This window comes from Populus trichocarpa, chromosome 1, assembly GCF_000002775.5.
Source record: "Populus trichocarpa isolate Nisqually-1 chromosome 1, P.trichocarpa_v4.1, whole genome shotgun sequence".
NCBI lineage: Eukaryota > Viridiplantae > Streptophyta > Magnoliopsida > Malpighiales > Salicaceae > Populus > Populus trichocarpa.
This window is the reverse complement of record NC_037285.2, coordinates 4,137,266-4,160,864: the sequence shown is the minus strand read 5'-3', so window position 1 is coordinate 4,160,864 and position 23,599 is coordinate 4,137,266. Positions and strand designations below refer to the sequence as shown.

The 23,599-nt window shown below is 33.8% G+C and overlaps 3 protein-coding genes and 1 long non-coding RNA gene across 5 annotated transcripts; 2 read left to right on the top strand and 2 right to left on the bottom strand.

Moving 5' to 3' along the window:
* Positions 1–2,785: 2,785 nt before the first annotated feature.
* LOC112326493 (uncharacterized) lies at positions 2,786–6,720 on the bottom strand. The gene is made up of 2 exons (XR_002980094.2): positions 6,578–6,720; positions 2,786–3,698 (listed from the first exon to the last, which is right to left on the bottom strand). It is a non-coding gene; the product is annotated as an uncharacterized LOC112326493 (long non-coding RNA).
* Positions 3,227–7,166, top strand: LOC7482779 (65-kDa microtubule-associated protein 8). 2 transcript variants are annotated; one of them, XM_052445698.1, is made up of 11 exons: positions 3,227–3,376; positions 3,478–3,681; positions 4,022–4,279; positions 4,372–4,584; positions 4,939–5,094; positions 5,166–5,325; positions 5,420–5,571; positions 5,662–5,749; positions 6,135–6,208; positions 6,355–6,459; positions 6,617–7,166. In XM_052445698.1, the coding sequence occupies exons 1-11, from the start codon at positions 3,299–3,301 to the stop codon at positions 6,935–6,937; spliced, it is 1,809 nt and encodes a 602-aa protein (XP_052301658.1). In that variant the 5' UTR covers positions 3,227–3,298; the 3' UTR covers positions 6,938–7,166. The 2 variants fall into 2 exon arrangements, with proteins under 2 accessions (XP_052301658.1, XP_002299300.2); XM_002299264.4 differs by having other exon boundaries at positions 6,611–7,166.
* A 69-nt stretch (positions 7,167–7,235) lies between these two features.
* Positions 7,236–8,082, bottom strand: LOC7460539 (DNA polymerase II subunit B3-1). Its single transcript, XM_002297800.4, has one exon. The coding sequence runs from the start codon at positions 7,784–7,786 to the stop codon at positions 7,349–7,351; it is 438 nt and encodes a 145-aa protein (XP_002297836.2). The 5' UTR covers positions 7,787–8,082; the 3' UTR covers positions 7,236–7,348.
* Positions 8,083–10,415: 2,333 nt separating this feature from the next.
* Positions 10,416–14,216, top strand: LOC7460538 (mitochondrial import receptor subunit TOM20). Its single transcript, XM_002299263.4, has 6 exons — positions 10,416–10,646; positions 10,909–10,987; positions 11,081–11,247; positions 11,366–11,413; positions 11,934–12,023; positions 13,885–14,216. The coding sequence occupies exons 1-6, from the start codon at positions 10,548–10,550 to the stop codon at positions 14,005–14,007; spliced, it is 606 nt and encodes a 201-aa protein (XP_002299299.2). The 5' UTR covers positions 10,416–10,547; the 3' UTR covers positions 14,008–14,216.
* The last annotated feature ends 9,383 nt before the right edge of the window (positions 14,217–23,599 follow it).

Genomic DNA, 23,599 nt, shown 5'->3' with positions numbered 1-23,599 from the left:
TGTAATGTTCACTAGAATAATGTGATAGCATCTTTGTCGTTTTAAAAAAAATAATCAAATGCCTTGGTGTTAGTGGTATTTAGATCTTTCCACAAGAGTCATTAGTCATTAAAAATTAATCGGAGGCATGTGTGTCTTTTTTAATTTTTTAAGAATAGTAAAATAATTCAATTACCCTTTAAATCAAGATTTTTTAAACTGATAGACAATAATATTTATGTCTTTTCACTTTTTTAAACATGGTAAAATGATAACTTTACCCTTGAAATAAAGAAAAATAAAACATGTGTCCAAGGGCTTTTTGGTTTTTCAAAATGTTTTTCCATTATTATTGTTTTAATGAAGAGTGATTTTGATCTTTTTGCAAAAATTAAATATTATTTAAATAAAAAAAGTGTTCGCACATGTGGTACAAGCATCGGTGTGTGGGAGGCGTTGTGCATTTCAGGAAGTGCAAGCGACACCTCCTAGCGGCTAAAAATATCCTTCTATTGTGTCTTTAGATGGTGGTGTGTTTGTTGATATGTTCTCTTTCTAGTAGTGCAACGTGTATCAATGATGGTGGGGTTGTTTGTTGCCAACGAGGTTTTTTTTCTTGTTTTCTCTCTCCTTTCCAAAAAAGTATAGTTTTGTGTTATTTTTTAAAACCAACAAAAGAGAGTATTTATGTCTCTTTTTTTTTCAAAAAACAGTAAAATAACACTTTTACCCTTGAAATAAAACATGCATCCGATGTTTTCTTATTTTTTCACAATGGTTTTTCCATTATTACTGGTTTCATGAAAAGCAATTTGGTCCTCTTACAAAATTAAATATTATTTAAATGAAAAAAATTTGGCGCGTGCAATGCTTCTCAACTGTCAAAAATGATTTTTCGTCATGTCTTTAGAAGTGACACCACGTCCTTTTCTTGCTGGTAAGGGGTGTGTCGGCAGTGGTAAGGTGGTTTGTCACCAGTGTGACTTTTTTTTCTTTTTTTATTTTCTCTCTCCTTCCTTGAAAAGTATAATTTGATCCTCTTTGTTGCTGATATTTCAATTTTAATCCATATTCTTTTGATTTATTTTTTGTTTTTGACCCTTTTATAGAAATTTTATTTATTTTCAGTTTCACTATTTAATCCTAATTTTTCATATATTATTTTTACAATATGGTCTTTATTTTTTTTTATTTTTTTTTATCTTTTGTTAAATTAATTTTTTTTTAAAAAAATTACCCTAACAATCCTATCATTCACTCCATTTTACACTTTGCCCGTTGTTTTGAAAAATATAAAAATTATGTTAACTTTATAAGTTCATAACACTTTACATGATATACAAAAAAATCAACAAAAAATATTGAATTATTTATAGATTTGCCATTGTATTCAATTTAATGATTAAAAAGTTCATTTTACTTTTAAATAACTAAATTACCGCTAAAAAACTGTCTCTCTCTTTTCCAAACATAAAATCCTAACCACCAGCTTGAATTTAGTCATGTAATTTGTTCCCAATAAGCCCGGCTGATTTCTCCAGCTAACATGATGAGTTTCATCTCCAGTCTTTATGAAATTGAGGTTGATTTTGTCACTTAGTGCATCGTGCAATAGAGAATGACAGAATTAGAAGATCACATGAATTGCCAAAATTGTAATTTGTAAAAAGCATCATTTGTATCATGCACCAACACCAGCAATATCTCCCAGCATAATCCACTTGTCACACATTTTTCTTGGCTGACTCCGTATGTTTGTGCAGCTCCTTAAATTAAAATGCAAAGCAATAACATGTCGGATTCTTCGATTTTCCCAGTTGCCTCTTGGTTTTCAGCTTCACACAGAAGATGGCAACAAGCACTGCTCGCAATACCCAACCACATACAATTTCAATTTGCAATTTCATATACTGATAGAGCTTGCATTTGCCTGTTCCAACGCAAACTACACGTTCAATCTACCACCCGAGCGAGGTGTATGGTTGTACACGTCATCATAAGTCATCCTGACTTCTGCCTAGATGGCATTTTACCCGTGGGCCAAAATAGCGAGCAAATTGCTGTAGTATTTTATCAGTATTCGGGGCCCATGAAGTCAGTAGCTGAAGTCTAAATATACGTGAGATGCAAGTCTCCCGTCTGTTACACGAAGTGGAAAGAACACAACCTAACGCATGACCGTAAACCAATACCCACGTTCTCTTCTGACTTCTCTACACTTTCTTTTCCTTTCACATCTACTGCCACTTGGAGTCTTTATAGTAATAAATAATAACCAAAACGAAGTTCCTGTTCCTTGTTTGAGGGTTTTTCTCCTTTTTCGTTGGACACTCCTGGTGTCCTAACTTTTCTATGATCCCTCTCCCCGCACAGGTTTTAAAAGAGATTTTATTCGCTGAGCTTATGACTAGAAAAGGACTGCTTACCATTAATAGAATTGAGGGTAATATTTTTTCTTCTTCGAATACAACTTCAAATGGAAATTTGCTGTGTGAAAAAAGGTGAACTAGGTGGAGTGTTGTGTTGACAATGATTCACTACCCATCATGAATCACGTGATTAAGATGTCAGTGCCATTACAACTCAAAAAATTATTGCATAATCTGTACTTTAATGAGATTTAATGATCATCCATCAGAATCCAAAACGTCTGGAAAAGTAACCCAAAAACCGAACAATGATTCTTAAATGGGCACCTAATGACATATGTGGGGCAGTTAAATTATCTGTAGCCAAATTTACTAGATGAGAGAAGCTGAAAATGAGCTGATAAGTAAGCAGCTAGTAGTATTGATCAGGGTTTACCTTATTCCAGAACTTAAACAAGGGATGCACGCTGTTGTTATTTTCATTTGGCATAGATTGCTGATGAATCAAGTTCACAAAACAAAAATCAAAAATCAAAAATCATAATCATAATAAAAAAAAAAGGAAAAGGTTCAGTTAACTGCTGCCAAATAGAGGTCTGAACAAGAAACTCCGACTATGTGTTAATTAAGAGAAATTTTTACCACCTTAAATTGATATAAGAGCACAAGAAAGACATAACCTGAGAATCAATAGTAGATAGAACTGGCTAATCCTTGAACCCAAAGCTTCAGTGTTACCTACTTCTTCAGCCTTACCTTTTAAGCAAATACACGCACCAAAGTTCCCAGCCATCATTCTCTCTCTTCTCACTCCCTCTCAAAACTAGGTTGCTTAACAAGTAACTCAGAACAGAATGCTATCGAAGTTTAGAAGTCCAAGAACCTCTCCCAGAGCTTCTGCATTTTGGTAACCCAAATATCTCTTCCAGCAACACCTAAGAAGCCATCAGATGGGTTCGTTCCAGATTGGAATGCGGAGCTCTGCATTACTAGAAACATCATGTGGATATCTACTTCAGGAATTGCAGGCAAGACTGCCTCTTGGAAATCAATGATATTAATTTATCAATCAATAACAGCATTGCTTTTTTCTTCACGATCTCTTTCCCTTCCTCTTAATATGAAACAGATGATATGGGAAGAAGTTGGGGAAGATCAGTTTGAACGAGAGAAGGTCCTGCTGGATTTAGAACAAGAGTGCTTAGAGGTTTATAGGAGAAAAGTTGACAATGCAAACATATCAAGAGCTCGCCTGCATCAAGAGCTGGCGGAATCTGAAGCTGAATTCACCCATCTTCTTCTGTCCCTTGGTGAACGATCACTCCCAGGACGGGTATATTTTTCATCCATCTGCATCCAAATCACTAATTTGAGCATTAAAAATTGCATGGTTAGGAACTAAAAGTGCAGTGGAACATAGACCACCAGTGCGAAGCAGTAAGGATACAAATTGAGAATTCTGGAATCATTCAGTAGTTAGCAACACACATTTAGCATAATTACTTCAGAATTATGAATTACTAAACTTTTTTCATCTTCATTCAACATGGAGATGAACCAGCCATGGAAATCTATGTATCTGTTGAACAAATTCCATATTGATGATAGTATTGTTGAATGCACATGATGTTCTCGTTGACTTTCATGGGCCAATTATCTTGTTGTCTCTACAGCCAGAAAGAAAGTCAGGAACACTGAAGGAGCAGCTAGATGCGATCACCCCAGCTCTACGGGAGATGCGTTTGAGAAAAGAAGAGAGGGTGAATCAATTTAGATCTGTGCAAGGTCAAATTCAAAAAATTTCTGCAGAAATTGCAGGTCAATCAGTGTACGATGACCCGATAACAAATGTCAAGGTAAATGAGAATGATCTTTCATTAAAGAAACTTGAGGAATACCAAATTGAGCTACAAAGGCTGCACAATGAGAAGGTAACAACAGCAATTCACAAATCTCATGGAAATTCATACTCTCACATATAAAAAAGGAACTTGACTAATCTTCCTCCTTTGCTGACTTGAAGAATGACAGGCTCCAGCTAGTGGACACATATATTGACACAATCCATGATTTGTCCTCAACATTAGGAATGGAATCCTCCATGATCATAACAAAGGTGCATCCAACTTTGAATGAATTGTGTGGAATATCAAAAAATATAAGTGACAGTATTCTGGATAAACTCAACAGCACTGTGGAATCTCTCAAAGAAGAAAAACAAAAGCGGCTTGAGAAGGTAAATTTTTCTTTCAGTGTTGTGGTGCTTTAGGCTTCTAGTTTGCAAAACTCAATGACAGAATCTAGCATCTTGTCTACAGAAAAAATACACATTTGAAAATGGCATCATAGGGACATGTGGATATAAGTGGCAGATACAACAGGTTACAGTAACCAGAAACATGAATGATGAGAGTTAACCAATATGTTTCATTAAATAACATATATATTAAACAGTTTGGTCGCTCTAAATCACATACAAATAACAAAATTAGGTTGTTTTTGCTTCCACCATTTTATTTCCATGTATTTAAGAAACAGTTACTGGTACTCATAAATGACTGGCATGGCATAACTTCCATGAATTTGGCAGCTTCATCAGCTTGGAAAGGCACTGAAAAACTTGTGGAATCTAATGGACACGCCCTATAAAGATTGTCACTCATTTTCCAATGTCACGGACTTATTATTTCTCTCATCAGATGAAGTATCAGGTCCTGGAAGCCTTGCTCTAAATATAATCCAGCAGGTTAGTATATGATGAACAACATAACTTATCACAAACAACTAAGACATAATAGTTATTTGAATCGTTTCAAGGCTGAAGCTGAAGTCAAGAGACTGGATCAGCTAAAAGCAAGCAAGATGAAAGAGCTTTTTTTCAAGAAACAGAGTGAGTTGGATCAAATATGCAATAAATCACACATGGAGATCCCTTCACAACCAGAGATGGAAAATATAATAAATCTTATAAACTTGGGTAAGATCAACTGAATTTATCTTTTATTACAGCTACCAGTTCCAATTCATGTTTAAACTTGTGTTGCCTAGTACTGACTGAAAGGCTAAAAAAGGGGAGATTGACCATGCCGATCTCCTCATGAGCTTGGATGAGCAGATATCAAGAGCAAAAGAGGAAGCTTCTAGCAGGAAGGCTATAATGGAAAAGGTTGAAAAGTGGATATTAGCACGTGATGAAGAGCGCTGGTTAGAAGAATACAGCATGGTTAGTATCACCCAGTGATCTGCATGATTTGTTAGCTCCTGTCCTTTGTTGTGTCTGCATGGCATTTCAAGTTTTCATGCGTGTTTTCAGGACGAGAATCGATATTCAGTTCGCAGAGGTGCTCATAAGAATCTGCAACGTGCAGAACGTGCCCGGGTAATAGTCAACAAGATCCCAGGTAAGAGGAGGAAGTTGGTTGGTTTGCAAAGAACCCTGAAACCGCAATGAGCATGCAACCATGCCAAATAAAAGCCTCTACAACTACAAACTAATCAGAAACAGCCTACAAATCACCATTTAGACTAAGATGCCAGTGCTAAAATATCCATTTTCAATAGGTAAAGAACTGAAGGTAGACATTAATCACTAAATAAAATACTAACTAGTAACCAGGTCAAGGAGTGATTGATGAAGTGAATTATATTAAAAAAAAGAGTAATTGTGGGATGAAAAGCCTGACTCTACATTTCAGCTATGTAGACTGCTGACCTTTTGTTTTGAAAATCTTATTGCTTTAATGCATGTCAGATATATTTATGTATAGTGTAAAACTGATTGTACAGTTCTAGTGGCATCGCTCGTAGCAAAGACTGAGAGTTGGGAAGAGGAAAGAAACAAAGTATTCCTGTATGATGGAGTAAGTAATTTATTTGCTTGTGAGTTGTGACTAATATTGGTTATACACATTTTTGTCGGCATGTATGGTGAATTGTGTTCATCTAACGTTAAAGAAGCATTGGTTACTTGCAAATCAAATAAACAAATGCACGCACTATTATCTAGGTACCCCTGCTGGCAATGCTGGAAGAGTATAACATATCGAGGCAGGAGATGGAAGAGGAAAAGCAAAGACAAAGGGCTAGTTCATCCAACACTCTACAGGCAAAGGTTTTTTTTTTATATTTTCTATCCTTAATGTTTGCTTTCTATTTTCTGCAATGTTAATCTTCTTGTTAGCATTAAAAAAAGAACTCCCACATTCAAAAATGAACTTTATTTTCCTTACCTATCGTGTCATGAGCTGGCTTCTACAACACAGGAAAAGAAGGTCCCAAGCCATGTAGAAGTTGAGCAAGAAAATTTGATCGGGTCAAGCTCAAGGCCAAGCACCAGCAGTCGACGTCTTTCAAACAAGAGCTTGAATGGAGGATTTAGCAATGCAACGCCTTTAAACAGAAGGCTTTCTCTTGGTCCCAGACAGCTGGGAACCAACAGCATCAATTCTGCAAATCAAGGAATATCTTACATAAAGGAAGGAAGAAAAATTCAGGGGCAAAAGATGTTTCTTCGACCTGACCTCTCTTCTCATCTTCGAGATGAAGCAGCTTCAGTTGTCTCATCATTTTCTGGGCCATTATCTCCCTGAATTCCAATTCGGACATTTGAATCGAAAATCACATGTCACGGGAGACTAGACAAACCTTATCAAGGACCATAATAGTAACTATTATTTCTGCAAAACAATAATTTACCTATTTGCATCAATTTCATAAGAAATAATTGTGTATCTATGTCTTGTACCAACACCCGTATCTAGAACAGAACCCCAAAGAACTGTCATTGCAATGAAAAATAATTATTCAGGTTTAAAACTATGTAGAGCTATGTTTTGTAATCAAGAAGCTTTGATTTTCCTATTCTATTGAAATTATGAAACATGATAATTTCCGATGGAAATTCTAAAATAATTTAATATAATCATAACAAAACCACTTACATTATAGAACTTAAACATGTTTCTATTACATTTAATTAATTAAAAGAAAAGAAGCCAAGTTTAGGACTCATTTATCAGAACCGGAACTTCTTCACTTGCCGCCTTAGCGAAAAACTGATCAATCCGGCGCGTGCCAGCCGGGGCTGGTTTATCAGTCACGGTGCGAGCACTGGTATTATCACTTGCAGGCTTCTCTGATGACTGAGCTGGCAAAGGAAGCGAATCTAAGAGAAAATCACTGGTAGGGTGGTGTCTTTTAACAGCGGCTCGGATGTGATCGAGTTTCACAATCTTTCGCTTCTTCTCGATTGCAACTTCTGCTGATTTCTCCGCGAGGAACCGGAGAAACAACTCGGTGGAGCTGGAAACGAGGAATAGAGCATCTGCATTGACCTTGTTGGTGTCTTTGTCAAGTTTCATGATTCTCTTGATCCGGCCTGTTGGGAATTCGGGTCGGGTTGTTGTTGTTTCTGTCTTGTTCTCCTCTGATTCTACCATCGGAGAATGTGAATTCGATTGGGGGATGGGGAGTTAGAGGGGTGTATGCTTTGAATGTTTGATTTGGAAATGGGAGATGGTTGAGAGGGGGAATTTATTTTTTAGGGTTTCATTGGCGGGAATTTGGGTTTTTTTCTAAAGCATGGTGGCCTTTTAGCGGGAAACACTATTTCTTCACGCGCACCAACGTGAGAGAGCTAAATAGTTTTTCTTCTTTTTTTCTTTTTTCTTCTTTTTTTCCATATCGTTTGATCCATTTACAATGTTTTTTTTAATATCAATAAAGTTTTATTTTATGTTAATATTTCAATATCATTAATTTTGTTTTTATAATTTATCTCTCAACAAAGTTTATATTTAATGATGATATCTATATTATCCTCTTCGTATGCTTAAAATCTTTTAATTAATTGAATTTTCTTTACTTTTCTTTTAGCCTTTTTAAATATTTCATAATAATTTTTTAATGTCCAGCGTGCAAATAGTTTATGGTTTCTGTCTATTTTTTATATTATCATTATTGTAAATCTTGATTGTATTCAAATAGTAAAAATAGAAAATACAATTCTTCATGTTTATAGATTTTTTTAATAAAAAATCTAACAATCGTTAGCTTACGGAGGTGCACTGGATATTTTGTTGGGAATTTTAGCAATTAACAAAAATAAAATTATATGATAATAAGTATTTAATTAATAAAAAATGTTTTAGTAAAAAATATAAATTAAAAAGGTTACATTGTAAAGTATTTCCTAAAAAAGACAAATAAAAACTTTGCAAGTGTATTTTATAAAAAAATATAAGAATTCATGAACTTGTTTTTAATAAAAACTTGAAATTTAAATTTACTGATCCAATAAAAATATCATATAACTTATTGATAGTTTATCTTTTAAAAAATTAATTCATGTATTTTTTTTTAATAAAAAATAAACTTCTTCCATACATATTTATTACATCACAATCACAAATTCTTCAGTGAAATATCTAAAGCACAACGAAGAAAATAAAATAAGGATATGTTTGAGAATGTAATTGTGGTTGCTTTGTAAAGTGTTTTTTATTTTGAAATATATTAAAAAAGTATTTTTTTTAATTTTTAAAAAATTATTTTTAAAATCAACATATCAAAACGAGCCAAAATATATAAAAAATTAATTTTTAATAAAAAAATTTTTTTGAATTTTTAAAAACACAAATTATCCCGTATTTGCACGTTTTAGGAAGAAATTGCGGGGAGGATATGGAATTACCTATCACAGGGGGCGGCACTTGAGAACAGCACAAATTGAGCTGAGAATCACCTATGCAAACCAAGATCGTCCACTTTATAACCCAAGAGAGGCATGAAATATGTAAGTGATGAACCAGTATTTATCAATATTTTTAAAACAATTTTTCATTAAACTGAGCTTGTTTTAGCAACGGCTCATGCTCGTGAGGGTTCTCGAAAAAAGGGTTGAGCAACACAGGACGCACGGCCCGGCACCCTTGGGCTCGTGCAGTGCGCTTGAGTCCATGTATCTTTTGAGCCTAGTACGTGTCTTGACATTTCTTACACCCCACCTCATGTTCTAGACTCGACACTTGGTCCTCAAGATTTTTGTCTAATCCAAGTTTTTTTTAGCCAAGACCCGGCTTCATCTACATTTTTAGATGTCAGGAGTTTTTTTATAACCTGCTATATTTTTATTTTATTAATAAAAATATAAATAATATTTATCTAAAATGAATGTTAATGCTATAACTATTTATTCCCTGTTTGTGTAATAAATATTTATTTTTTATTAATAAATATATAAAATATATTTATATCTCATAGTTTTATAACTTTCAAGTCCTTTAAAATAATAAAATCTAGAAAATATAAATATTCCTCTTGAACATTCATGTAAGGAATTTATAATTTTTATTTTCAATATTTACACTAAATTATTTACAACGCATTTATTTTCATATAAAAACAATAATAAGCGACATTATTATTAAAATTTATTATTATTTTGCATGTCTATTATATTTTTTATCAACAATAATATTGATTTAAGTATCCTATGATACTCAAGTCCATTAAAAAACAACTATCTTGCACGAATTGATATCTTTACATCAACCTATCATTTTCCTTTGACATGAAGAATATATTTAATAGCATAAACACATGTTAAATTTAATAATTATGAGGAATCTCTGTATCTCTTTTTTTATATAAAAAAAAAACAGTATCTAACTGGAATTAAATTGTCATCGTTTTTAATATAATTCACATGATTCATGTAAATTTATGAGAAATCTACAAGAGAAAAATTATTAATTTTCTTCACGTCAAATAAGAACAGGATTTCATTGAAATTAGAATACTTGATTGAAGATATTCTAACTCTAAAGTCTAAAGTTTTAATATCTCTTGCGTTCTAAGATTTAAATCGAGTTACATTCACTTTTTTTTTTAAAAAAAAAGAAGAAGGAAAAGATAGATGCCTAACTAACTCCAAAAGTCCAGAGTCAGCGGTCAAGCCAGCATTAACATTTGTAGGCCCAGGTCCAACAACTGCTTCCTATTCGTTGTCTTAATGTGTGACGACGTGCATCACACGTGACAGACATAAAATCTTGACAACAAACAGTTATAAAGATTAAAGACCGTCACTCTTAACCTCAAACCCTAGCTATACCTCTGTTTCTCTCTCGAGTCTTCATCACTCCTGACAGAGCATAAAAGAGAGAACTAAAAAAGCGAAAAAAAGGAACAACAACAGCAATGGAGTTCTCTCAAGATGACTTCGATCGTCTCTTAATGTTCGAGCACGCTCGTAAAACCGCTGAAGCTACCTACGCTAGAGACCCTCTCGATGCCACAGTGAGTACTCTATATTCCTTAAACGAACCGTCGTTTTGTTTAATTTCCTGTTTTTTCCGTTGTCAATTCTGCTCTTCTCCTTAAAAGGTTTTTTTTATACTTGATTATCACTTGTGTGTCTCAGACCATATACATGTATCTCGTTCAGTATTTAGAGAACACACACTGGCTATCGCTTCAATTTTCATTCTGTAAATCATTGATGTATTATCACTATTTCTAGTGATTTGTTAGCATTAAAGAAGGGGGTTATGTTTCGCAGAACTTGACTAAGTGGGGTGAGGCATTGCTGGAATTATCGCAATTTCAAACTGTGGCAGAGGCAAAGAAGATGATAAATGGTACTATAGTTTATTCGTTGCTATAATTACCAATTCACAACTGAGCAAATTTTCTGGGATTTATGTTATTGGGCCGGTGTCTTTATTATACAGATGCCATTTCAAAGTTGGAAGAGGCATTGATGTTAAATCCAACATCCAATGCCATGTGGTCTATAGGAAATGCCAATACTTCTTATGCATTTCTGACTCCTGATCTTGACGAAGCTAAAAGTTATTTCGACAAGGCAGCTAATTATTTCCAACAAGCAGTTGATGAGGTAATTTTGGAGTTATTTGGTGGGTTTTGATTCGAGGCACATGTTTAAGCATGTTAGTTTCTGGTGGTCTTTGGCGAGATGCAAGTTATAACTGCAAATTTGATATTTTTTAATACAGGATCCAAACAACGAGCTTTATCGTAAGTCTTTGGAAGTTTGCGCTAAGGTATGTGTCTCGTTCTCTTCTCACAAGTAAATGTGAGTGTAAACTGTTGTTTCTATTTGTGTATTTGGTGGTTTTGAAGCCTGCCCTTCTAAACTTCTGGTATGCAATTTACTAATTATACTAATATGGCCCTCTATCTACTATTAAAACAGAAATCACCTAGCATTTTACATGAAAGCAGTGCGGAAAGCAGAAAGTACATCTTATGTTTGCAAAATTTTCTATTTGAGGTGTTAGCTCTCATGGAATCAAATAATAAAAAACCACGACAATTATATTGATTGTTGCTATTGTCAGCTTCTTCAATATTTTCCTTTTTATTTTGTGCACGATATTCAGATTGAACATTGCATATCAGGATTTAACTTTTCCAAAATCACTTCTGTCTATCCTGATCAAATGAATTCCACTTTTTTGATTATGTGTTAGTACTATCTTCAAAGTGGTCTGTTTGATTAATTATTGATGTGTGCCACTTCCTGTGTTCTGATGAAAGATGTTGTTGATGATATCTTCACAGGCTCCAGAATTACATACGGAGATCCATAAGCATTCAAGCAGTCAACAGATTATGGGTGGGGGGGGTTCTACTGCTTCTTCAAATGCAAAGGTGAGAAATTTAGGGGTTGATTGTTTCTAAGTTTTGCCCAAGTCAATACCTACTTTGTTGTTTACTCCGTCCCATTCTTTGAAAAAAAAAGTGTGGTTTCCTTCCTACCCTCCCTCCTTTTTTTTTTTAAAAAAAGGAAAAATAGTGAAGGGGAATTTTTTTATTGCAGCATAAAATTTCATCATGTATGAGCTTTTCCTACTATACCGTGACTTGCAGATGGTTTCCTCTTTGAAACTATAGGGTTATTCTAAATTGAAAACCCAATAGGAGTTTTCTCTCTCCTTTTGGGATGAAAAGGAATCTATCAAGAAAGAACACAAAAAATGCTGGCTTCAAACTGAAACCTAACGCAAAGTGTTCCCAATATCTCTGCATTTCAGCTAAAGAAACCAGTAAGAATATTTCAGATTTTTAGCATTCAGAGTTTGGAATCTTAAAATGTTGTATGGCCCTTAAAATTTCTGATGGGTGCTCTTGTAAGGTAAAATAGGAAAGTAACCAAATTATTGAGACAATTGGAAACATTGTTATGATTAAATGGCAGAAATTCTTGTGATTGAAAGCCCAAGGGATATGTTGACATTCTAGTCCACATCTGGTGGAGTAAGTAAAGTAAATTGTAGCAGCAGTGACTTAGATTTGGCAGGAAAGAGAAATAATACTTGGACTGTAGAGTTAAATAAGTTCTCATACCGCACCATGTTGGTTGTACCTTTCCCCTTTCCAAAGTCTTGAGTTCGAGTCCTCTTGAATATAATAAGAAATTGTGAAGAGTCTGCAGTTCTTTGATTAAGGTGTCTTCCTATCTCCTTTCCGCTTTTCTTTTCTTTTCTTTTCTTATTTTAAAAAAAAAAATTGTAGAGAAGTATCTAGCAAATTAGCACGAGGAATTGTTAGTTTTTAACCCATTTTGTTATTGAACTTACCACGTTTGAATTGAAGTCTCTAAGATGCTGTAATGGTAGTTTGGTCATCAATTTTCATGCGAATTATTTGCAATGTACAGATGATCAAGAGTCCTCTAGTTTCACTCCGTGGTTCTTGCTCCATATTCTCTTTGTTTTCATTTTTCTTCCAAATCCCGTGATATTGAATATAACACAAGATATTTCCGCAACATGAACACTATATCCACCACTGTGGTTTGCAACAACTATGAACTGCCTGCCCTCAATGGCACTTTGCGATTTAGATTGCGGTCCTGACAGCATGGAGGTTTTCCACTGATAATATGTACAACTTCTGTCATTGTGCACATGGGTTGTTGAATTTTTTTTAACAAATCGACTTGGATGCACAAACTTCAAATTGACTCTAAAGGTTGCATGCTGCTATGCGCATGCTATTCATACATATGTGTAGTGCATTGGTGTTTTCCTTGCATGCATAACTTATGCTTATGGTGGAAGAATGTCATTGATTTCACTTATCCAAATGCTAGGTTGGTCAATCAAGTTTTTTAAGTTCCTAGGGTAAGTCAAAACCTTATTTATGTGTTTCCTGCTGCCTAACTTCATGAAACAGTCAACAATTTGAGCTTAAACTCTTTTCTTCATTCTGGTTAAAGCTCTTTGCGGTTTCTTGTTGTTGATGGATATCTCAAGTTCGACATGATGTAAGGTTCTCGGCATATGCTAAGTCCCCAAAAATCTAGAGAAACACATCAAATCCATAGTTTGTAATGCAGTTTACATACTATCTTTTCCCAAGGATTTGGTTCAGGAAGTGATGGTTGGGAATGGGTTAATGTTGAGCTCTAACCGACTGTTTTCCGCAAGTCACTACATTAAATTTTATCTCAAAACAATCACTATTTATTTCTTAAAGCATCATCAGACATTTTTTAATTCTATTTCAGGGCTCCAAGAAGAAGACAAACAGTGATCTGAAGTATGATATATTTGGATGGATTATCCTTGCAGTTGGCATCGTTGCTTGGGTGGGGATGGCGAAATCCAATGTTCCTCCTCCTCCAAGATAAGCATGAAGTAAATACGCCAATATCTTTGCAAGAATGTTCAAGTATTGATCAAAAGATTCCAACTGGAAGGCATGTAAATTCAGTTATACATGTGGTATGCTATCCGCATGTTGATTTTGACCTTTTGGTTTCACTATTGCTTATTCGGCTAGGATGATCATTTTCATGCAAATTTTTATTATTTATATCCGTTGACAGTCGTTCAAGCCTTTTCTGTTTCCCTCGTACTTTCATTTGCTTGGGGTGGTTTGATGTCATGAAAGCCCTGCTACCTATAAAAAGGTCTTTGAAGTCCACCCTGTTGCGTCAGTCATAAGTTTGGTGCCATGACTAATGCCACCATGTATAACCTAGAACTGAACGCTTGCGAATTTATCTTGGTGGGTCCATTTTTCTTCATCGAAACCAAAATTAAATGTTGTAGCTGGCAGGCAAACTGCTCCAATAACACACAGAATCCAAGAGGAGAGAGATTTAATTCTAGATCTTTTGATTCTTATGTGAACACTAAGGGAGCTTGGCGAACGGGTTTTTGGCCGTGGTAAGAAGTATGGATGCTCAGAATGACAGTGAAAATCGGGAAGCAATATGGCTGGTAGGAACCATTCTCTTTGATTACCCGATGCTATATTTTATCCCCTTGATTAAAAGCTTGATTCATGCATGGCCTATGCAGTGTCATGTAGCTGCCTGGGTGAATTGTCTATGGTTGTAGATGTGATGACTGACGTACTTGAGTTGTAGAGGCCACGAGCCCTGGGGTCCATGGGCTTGGTGTTAGATTGATCTTAAAACATGGTGGTGGTGATAAATTTTGCTCTTGATAACTGATTCATATGCCATGCATGAAGGTCTCTTGCCTCTAGTTTCCCAGGTATCAGGGAAGCATGTCAGGGAATCTCTACGTGTGTTTTCTTGGATGGAACTGCAAATACGATGCCTGTGAATCAATAAAACCTCGAGTTTCTGAACTGTATACCTCCTAAATGACGCTCTCAAATTAAACCCTCTTGACTTGAAATCCACTATCAAGCTGAGTAGTGCAGTTTCTTCGGGTGGAAACACTATCAAGCACGATAATTAAACCCAGCTTGACTTGAAATCCACTCAGGTTTACTTGAAACCCTGCCGACTTGGCATGGTTTGGGCTGAGTTAAAAAAACAGAAGTCAACTTGGAGTTGATCTTTTTTGAATGTTTAACTCGGTAAGTCAATTCATGATTCAGGTTTGAATTTAAAAAAAAAAAACCTAAAATTTCCTTCCAAATGATGTCTTACAAAAAATCTTGACTTGGATTAATTATCTCAACCAATAACCTATTACTTGCTTCTAGAGATATGAACCGAGTCGAGTTTAATACGTAACAAAAAAAAAAATTCATGTTTAATTTTGTTTTCTTCGAACTTTCTCTCTTTTATTTTTTACATTTTGCTGACCACCCTATGCGGCCAGTGCTAGTCCTAGCTGTTTGAAGATGATTCATTAGAGCGTATCTATTGTTTGAGAAGGTATACATAATCCACCAAAAGATGGGAGATGCAACCGTGGCCATTTAATTGTAGCCTATTTTATTTTAATCTTTCCCTATTTGGCTTCCACGCTTGTTCTCAATGGGATCCATTGTCGTGGGCAAAGGCTTCTTTCTTCTTTAAGTGAAACCATATTCTCTGTGGCATTTACCATTATTCAACCGCATCACTTGGTGCTTCAATGCACCTATAATTTGGTTCCTCGTTTCTCCAACTGTAATTTATTTCTTCTAGTCCATAAAGCACCCGAGTTATTTAAATCTCGATCACAAGGTTTCTGACTTGATTTTGAATTTTGTAGCAGGAGATATCTTCAAGATGCACCCCATGTTTTGGTTTTTGTCTTGCAGGTCCAGTTAGCTATTTTTTAGGTTAGCATGCTGCTGTTGCAATTATTTATATTCTATGTAGGTATCATAGTTATGAATTATGATTACTTTTAACTGATAGTATTTTTTTTTTGTTTTTTAACGTGGATGTCCGGGTCAGCTTGTGTATATCTCGACTAATTCCACGGACCCTAAAATTAACAATTATATAAGTTTCTAGTAACTTTAAAGTTTATGAGCAAATTCAGAAATATTACCCTCAATATTAACTGCTAATAGTCTTTGTTTGGCCGACAGCAGGATTGTCTTTCTGTGTGATCAGGGTACTATTATACCGGATAGTTACGGCATCTGATGCCAAATTTATGATTCCTTGGTGGAATCATGATTTTCTTTTGCCGCTGCAGGTCCACCGCATTCTCTTATTGGTATGTAGTGGTGGGGGCTAAGCTGGCAGATTCATGGTGGACACCTTTCTATGAGTGGAGAGAAATCTCACTACAATTAAGGTTTGTTTTTATTTTATTTTTTTCCCACGAGGGTGCAAGTACTGTGATAATGCTAAATTAGCTACAAGTTAACTAAGCATTCCACTTTGATTTAGCTGTATTGGGTGTTCTTAAAGGGACGCTCCCAGAAGATGTGATGGCTGCCGCAAAGACACCTTACTTTTGTGTAGTTGTTAACTCCACCCTCTTTTATTGGTTCCTATTGGTGAAGTTGTATTGATAGCTTTTCTCTTTAGATTTGTTTTTCTGCAACACCTTTCTGGCCCTTCTGCGGTTCTTGCTTCCATTAGTTTCTGGAGAAGCAATCTATACAGGACTTAGTGGGGTGCTTGATATTACCTCCAGCTTAGCTTGAAATAAAGTAGAGCACCCATTATCATTATTATTCTACTATATTTTAAAGCGTTATCGTTTGCTTTGTTCTGAAGGATATGAAATGCTGATTTAGTTACAGGCCCCAGTCGTATGAATGCTTTTTGTGTGGAGAAGCATGGAAACTGCTTAATATTTGCACCAGGAAATACTTCCGTTGGCAGAAGTTTCTCTGTCTATATATGATTGTGGTTAATTTGTCCAAAACAGAACGGAAGAGATAGTGGGTGTGTGCATGCTGAAGACATATGATTTGTGGCCTAGTAGAGCGACTATGGTGGGGATTTCTCCCCCCTTCTTCAAGGAGGGACTATCGCAGACTCGCAGTGTTTGTCTATTTTCAATTTACTTGATCGATCCTTGGTTGTTCTTGCATGTATTGTGCCTGCAATTCAAGTCCCATTTTGCTTTAAAACTTGCTGGGACCACACCATACACACAGCTTTTGATCATGTCATGAGACAAGCAGTTCAACATGTGCAAGGGTTGGCTTTTGATCAGTTCAGAAGACTCGTCAATTTCACTACCTGTGGAAATATATCCATGTTTAATAAAATCTTGTTCAGGAGCCAATAATCCTGAGGAATTTAATGATGAAAACCTTGTGGAAATACATGTTCAAGTACAGAGAGAACATTTCTAATCCAGACAACATATGCGAGGGTTGGCTTTTGTAAGATTGCTCTCTTGCATCAGTCAATTTTATAAAGATTGGATACAATCTATTTATAGGTTAGGCCGAGTTTCTCTCCATTTTCAACAAAGGCTGCTCTACAATATGTACACATATCCCATGCGTTTGCTTTTTTCAAAGGCTTGGTAGAAGTTCAGAAGAGGTCAATTATGAATGTCAACTGATTTGGTAAAATTAATTGTTTTTCAAAGTAATTTTTGGTTTAAAATATAATTAAAAATATTTTTTATTTTTAAAAATGATTTTTAACACCAACAAATCTAATTCAAAAATATAAAAAAATAATCTTAAACAAAAATATTCAAAAAATCATGAAACACGGTTGCACTGCAGCCCTAACAAACAAAAAAGCATGGTCTTAATCTTGAGGAGTAGTTCAACTGGTTAAGTCTTGGGTTTGCTCCCTAATGATCACGAGTTCGAGTTTTCTCAGGTTTGGAGACTTATATAGTCATTAACTTTAAGATTCATGAAATTAGTCGAGATACGTGCAAGTTGATCGTATACCGATGTTAGGAAACAAAAAAAAACAAAAAGAGGAAAAAGCATAGCCTTTATGCCTGTGTGTGTCAAAGTGCATAGTTAAAGGTATGGCTGCGTTGGGCTGTGAACGAAAGAGGAATAGAAAATATGCCTCCCCAGTTTATAGTATCGGCGAAGGTGGAGTATATTATATGTGTGTTTGATTAGGAGGAAATCACAAATTCGAATTTTTTTTTTTCTGGTGAATGCAATGTAATTAATGTAATAGAACAATTTCCTAGGAACGTGTGAATAGCTTAATTTCTTAGGTTTAGCTGTCTTAACGTGCTATATATATATATATATATATATATATATATATATATATATACCATGGTGTTTATTAACTAATTAATTAGTTCGAAGTACAAATACTACCCCTCCCATTCCTTAGTTTTCACTTAGGAAAATAAGTTGGTGAATGTAGTAAAATCATTTCCTGTATTTAATCTCACTTAATTACTTAATCAGTTGAGTGCCTCTGTGAAAGAGACGGTGTTTCAAATAAGAGGCAAGAGAATTCCCACACAATCATATTTTATTGGAAGCAATAATATATTGCTTAGTTATTAAATTTGATATATATTCTATTGATTTGTCAATTCAAAATCTTGGCTAAGCTAGATTTCTTTTTCAAATTATTTTAAAAATTAATTCGATCAAATTTTTTAAAAAATACTCAACTAAACTCATGTTAAATATGATATAGTCAATTTCAAAGATCTTTTCTAAAGATTTTTATTCAAAACAGTATTATATTTTATTGGAAGCAATAATATCTTGTATAGTTATTAGATTCGATATTCTATTGATTAACCAATTCAAAGTCTAAGTCTAGTTAGATTTTATGTTAAATTATTTTTAAAATTAACCTAGTCAAGCTTGAATGATAAGAAAAAAACAATTCAGGATCAAACTAAATTCGTGTTGGACATGATATAGTCAATTTCAAAGATCTTTTTTAAAGATTTTTGTTCAAAAAAGTATGTTATTTTTAAATTTTATTTAAAATGATGTTGTTCAGCAAACCCATATCCGGCAAACTCTAAGCTGACAAGCATGGTCTTTTGTACAGATCCATGTTACTTTATGTTTAATTTTTATCAAATAAATAGGGATGGTGAGATTTGAATCCGTGATCTTTTGGTCATCAACTTAATAACTTAAACTATTAAGTAAGATCATAAAATATAATTTATATTATTCTCCAACAAAAAAAATCTATCTAATAAAAAAACAAAAAAAATATTGCGAAATGCCACCACAGCACACATATATAGTAGAGTTGAGGCCTCACTCCTCGGTGTAAAGGATGACTTTAAGGGACAATGGTGGTGGCACCATTATTGAGAAACTGGGATTCCCACCCCTCCATGATTAAGCCATGGCATAATTCTTCAGATCTTCTCTACACCTGTCAGACATCTCAAATGGGATGGTTATAAATGAAGGAGAGACATAATATGTTGAAAACGAATAAGAGATTATTCGGTGATTATGTTCACCATGGACCACCACCCATTTAATTATGTGGATGTCTATTAATTCTTCTTCTCTTCTCTTTTACAAAAAAAAAAGAAAAAAAAAAGTGGAATATAGACTAGTCCAGATCATTCCTGACAGAATAATATTTATAAATATATTTATTTGGATGGATTCGACAAGGTTACCATCCTGTCTACTTTCGAGATAGGAGATTGAGTATCATTAGCACTAAGCCTTTGTTAGCTAGACGACTGTTAGCACGCCATCGCCAATGTCATCCGCTTGAAGGAATAAAGCGACTGCATTTTTAAGTGACCGTACGTAAAAAATAGGAACCCATTAACGTCCCTTTCTCTCAGTTCTAAGCATTATAATATTCTAATTTTCCATATCAATTTCCTTCTTTTTACGATATCGCAGCCGACATGAATCGCAGCCCACATGGCTTGTGTGTTTGATATTGTAATAATTTTTATTTTTATTATTTAAAAAAATTATTTTATAAATAATATTTTTGATTGAGATTAGTTTGGTATTTATATATGTTTGGTTAAAAGTATAGTTGAAATTAAGGTTGAATAAAAAGTAATTTAATGTGTTTGGTTAAACATGCTTTTCAAATTGAGGTTATAAAATAACTAAAAAAGATATATATTAATATTGATGATTTTTAATTTAAATATTGTAGATTTAACTACCACTATTACATCATTAAATAAATAATATTTTATATCAAATATTTTTAATTGTTCAATTAACTTATCTATAATTTCATCACGTACGAAATTCATCCGATAAGGACTACAGTTTTCATGGTTTTTTGAGCTTGCAACAAAATCAGGTAAAATATCATCAGAAATAAAATTAGAATTGCGATCAAATTCTACAGATGCTACGTCATCATGCGATGTCCTTCCAATTTATGTAATGTTATTGAATAATATTAAATACTGATTTTTGAGTAAAACACAATTAAAAAAAATTGAATTTTTTTTTCAGGTCAGACGCGGTTCAATAAACAGTGGAGTCACTGTTCATGTGAACAGTGACCCGTATATTAATTCACCTAGCACTGTTCACGTGAATAGTGCAAAGTGAATTAATCCACTTGGCAGTGTTCAGATGATGATGATTGCCAAAGAAATATTAAAAACTCCTGCTTGAGCTGAAGGAAGGAAGCAAACAACAAATTGGGTGGGCTCTTGAGTTTTTTCCTTCTCTTGGCAATAGGTGGGCATAAGTGAAAAGCAGTCATTTTTTGCTTCATCAAAACCGGCAGTACAAACTCAATTTTTAGTGAGACCCGTCTCCAAAATCTGTGTTCAAAATGTTTACCAAACGGTTATAAATTGTGGTTTGAACAAAACACAGTTCCAACCACAATACCAAACGGTTAGACACCTGTTTAGGCTTGTGATAGATATTATTTTTTAAACTAATTTTTATTTAAAAATATTTTTATATAAATAAAAAATATATTATTTTAACTTTTACTAAATCAATGTTTGAAACACAATTACGCATAGGACTCGATGCAAAAAAGCAAAAGCTGTTTAACTAACACAATGATTTTTTTTTTTTTTTGGTTGAGCAGAAAGTATAAACTATTACAATACTCTAAATTTTTATCAAGTAATTTTAAAAATATATTATTTATGTATATTAAGAAGATTTTAATTGTTTTAAATAATAATTTCAAATTAAAAAAAATAAACTAGCAAAACTTTTTCTAGCTATATTAAGAGAAAAGATATATTAATCATGTCTTGTCTACTATAAATTGCAAGAGTCATATCTCCGCAATCAGCTTTTGCACTTCTTCGTGCAATTTGCACTTCTCCATGCAATGACATTACCATGTATGAAGATAAAGTAAGTCCAAGCATATTACATATATCATCTAGTTCTACTCTAGCCTAGTCAGCTTTAGTGCATGCATTCGTGCTTAGATAATTTGCATTTTCAGCAATCAAAATTATATTTCCAAGTGCAGCCTTCAGATATCATAAAATAAGCATATATAATTGTACTCGTATATTGATGTTGAATTATGCATAAAGTGACCAACAATACTTTTGTTTGGCAGTGTGGTTGCGGTTGCTTTTCAAATAGTTTTTCGTACCAAAATGCATGCCAATGATTTTTTTTTATTTTTTAAAAATTATTTTTGACATCAGCACATCAAAATGATTTGAAAACACTAAAAACATATTAATTTCAAGTTAATAAAAAAATAACAAATTTTCAAATTTTGTCAAAAGCGCTTTTGAAACGCAGAAACAAACAGGACCTAAGAATATTAATCTCTCTACAAATCTTTATTATCTTTCTTCATCATATGATTGGAATCAATATATAGTTTTAAAACTCATTCTACTAGTGTATCAACTAGTCTATTATAAAATATCTGAAGCATATATATTTTCCTTGAAACAAAAAAAATTCCTTGTCAAGATCGAAAAACTTTAATTATAGTAAAATATCTTCAAGTGCCTAGATTTTTCACTTCAATTTTTTTTTGCCAGGTAGTCTTCATAAACCGTTATTTTATCTACGTATAATACAAATATAGTAATCTTGCTCAACTGTTTTTTTTTTTCAAACAACTACACAAATAGAATTTTTCCATCGGTGATTGCAGTGGAAAAATAATGGATAAAAAAATCTAAACAGTACAATAACGTGTAACTTTTACCGACAGAATTAATCCGATAGTAAAGTACATCCTTAAATATACCAATAGAAAAAATTTCTTGGTATATACTGATGAAATTATGGACGTTATTATAGTGGGATTCAAAAAAAAACAAATCATATGATGACGTGGTATTTTTACCGACAGAGTAACTGACGAGATAATGATGTCGGTCATTCCGTCGATGATATTTAATTTATGACTTGGTAATATTTAACATTTTTATATTATAAAATAAAATAATTTTATTTAAAAAATACAATTTCAGATTTACAAACATTAACGCTGCAAAAACAATAACATTGATCTTTAAATCGTCGATAGAAATTCCATTGTTTCAATGGAACCATGTTTCCAAACATCCTGAATGGAAATCGTAGGTCGATGCACGGTTTTCAAGATTTCCAAAATATTAACTTAAATAAAAAAATTATCATGTTAATTCGGTTAGTTTATTGAAATTACTAAATTATCCATTTTATAAATTTTTACTGCAAGAAAAATTTTGAATGGGAAAAGGCTGATAATAATATTGCGAGGAAGATTTAAGAAAATCACACAACAACTAAGTAAAATCAAAATTAGGATATTTTTTTCATATATTAAAATTTTATTTTTTATTTACTAACAAATAATTTATTGGTAACATATAGGTTGCGTGATTTTTGGTACAAGGCTCAAAAGAAAGAAAAAAAATATGCGATAGAAAGCGAGCTTCCAGCCTGGAATGACGTGGTGGTTTGGAAGGATTTTAGACCGCCATATATCTCAGAGGTTGTATGGGCGAAATACATTCAACACGCGACGTCCGCGCACTTCATGCAACGGTCACAGTCCGATGCAGAGAACCGGCACCGACATGTTCACGATTTTGTTACCACACACACCGATTACTCCATTTTGTTTTTTTTGCATGCAAAGCAGATGATAAGATATATTTTTTTTTACATCCTTTCTTTTATTTTTTTATAAATATATTTAACTGATAATATTTTTATCTTGCAGACAGTCTTGGATCCGAGCCAAGCCCGATAAAGCTTTTTTGTTGAAATGCATGTGTTGAGTGATGACCGTCAAAAAGAGATGTAGCAGTCCATAGATAGCCAAGCTCAGCACTTTGTAGTATGTTGGTTTTCAACCTTTTTTTTATTAAATATAATTTCCTTCAATTTAATGATTTTTTTCCTTTTCATGATGCATATAACAGTTGCTTGAAGGAAAGATATGAGGACGATCATTCGACCCATCCGGATATGGATTCAAATTTGTGGTTGGAGGTAGGATCGTCTGGTGAGCCCGGTATAAATTAGGTGTACAAAATCTCTAACAGTACGACCAAAAACTTGCGAATGGCTCGTAATGTTTCCAACACTGGATGTTTGCAGTCAGTTTTGAGCATTCAAGCTCTAGAGTTCGCGGCGATGTTAGACCAATGAGTACAAGATCGAACAACTCA

What these genes read in the sequence shown, in the direction of transcription:
- LOC7460538 (XM_002299263.4), top strand. Translation starts at nt 10,548, where the DNA reads ATGGAGTTCTCTCAAGATGACTTCGATCGTCTCTTAATGTTCGAGCAC. An exon ending in GAGACCCTCTCGATGCCACA is followed by an intron (nt 10,647 to 10,908) that starts GTGAGTACTCTA and finishes TATGTTTCGCAG; the next exon opens with AACTTGACTAAGTGGGGTGA. An exon ending in CTGCTTCTTCAAATGCAAAG is followed by an intron (nt 12,024 to 13,884) that starts GTGAGAAATTTA and finishes ATTCTATTTCAG; the next exon opens with GGCTCCAAGAAGAAGACAAA.
- LOC7460539 (XM_002297800.4), bottom strand. Translation starts at nt 7,786, where the DNA reads ATGGTAGAATCAGAGGAGAACAAGACAGAAACAACAACAACCCGACCC.
- LOC7482779 (XM_002299264.4), top strand. Translation starts at nt 3,299, where the DNA reads ATGGGTTCGTTCCAGATTGGAATGCGGAGCTCTGCATTACTAGAAACA. An exon ending in AAGTATTCCTGTATGATGGA is followed by an intron (nt 6,209 to 6,354) that starts GTAAGTAATTTA and finishes ACTATTATCTAG; the next exon opens with GTACCCCTGCTGGCAATGCT. An exon ending in CCAACACTCTACAGGCAAAG is followed by an intron (nt 6,460 to 6,610) that starts GTTTTTTTTTTA and finishes TCTACAACACAG; the next exon opens with GAAAAGAAGGTCCCAAGCCA.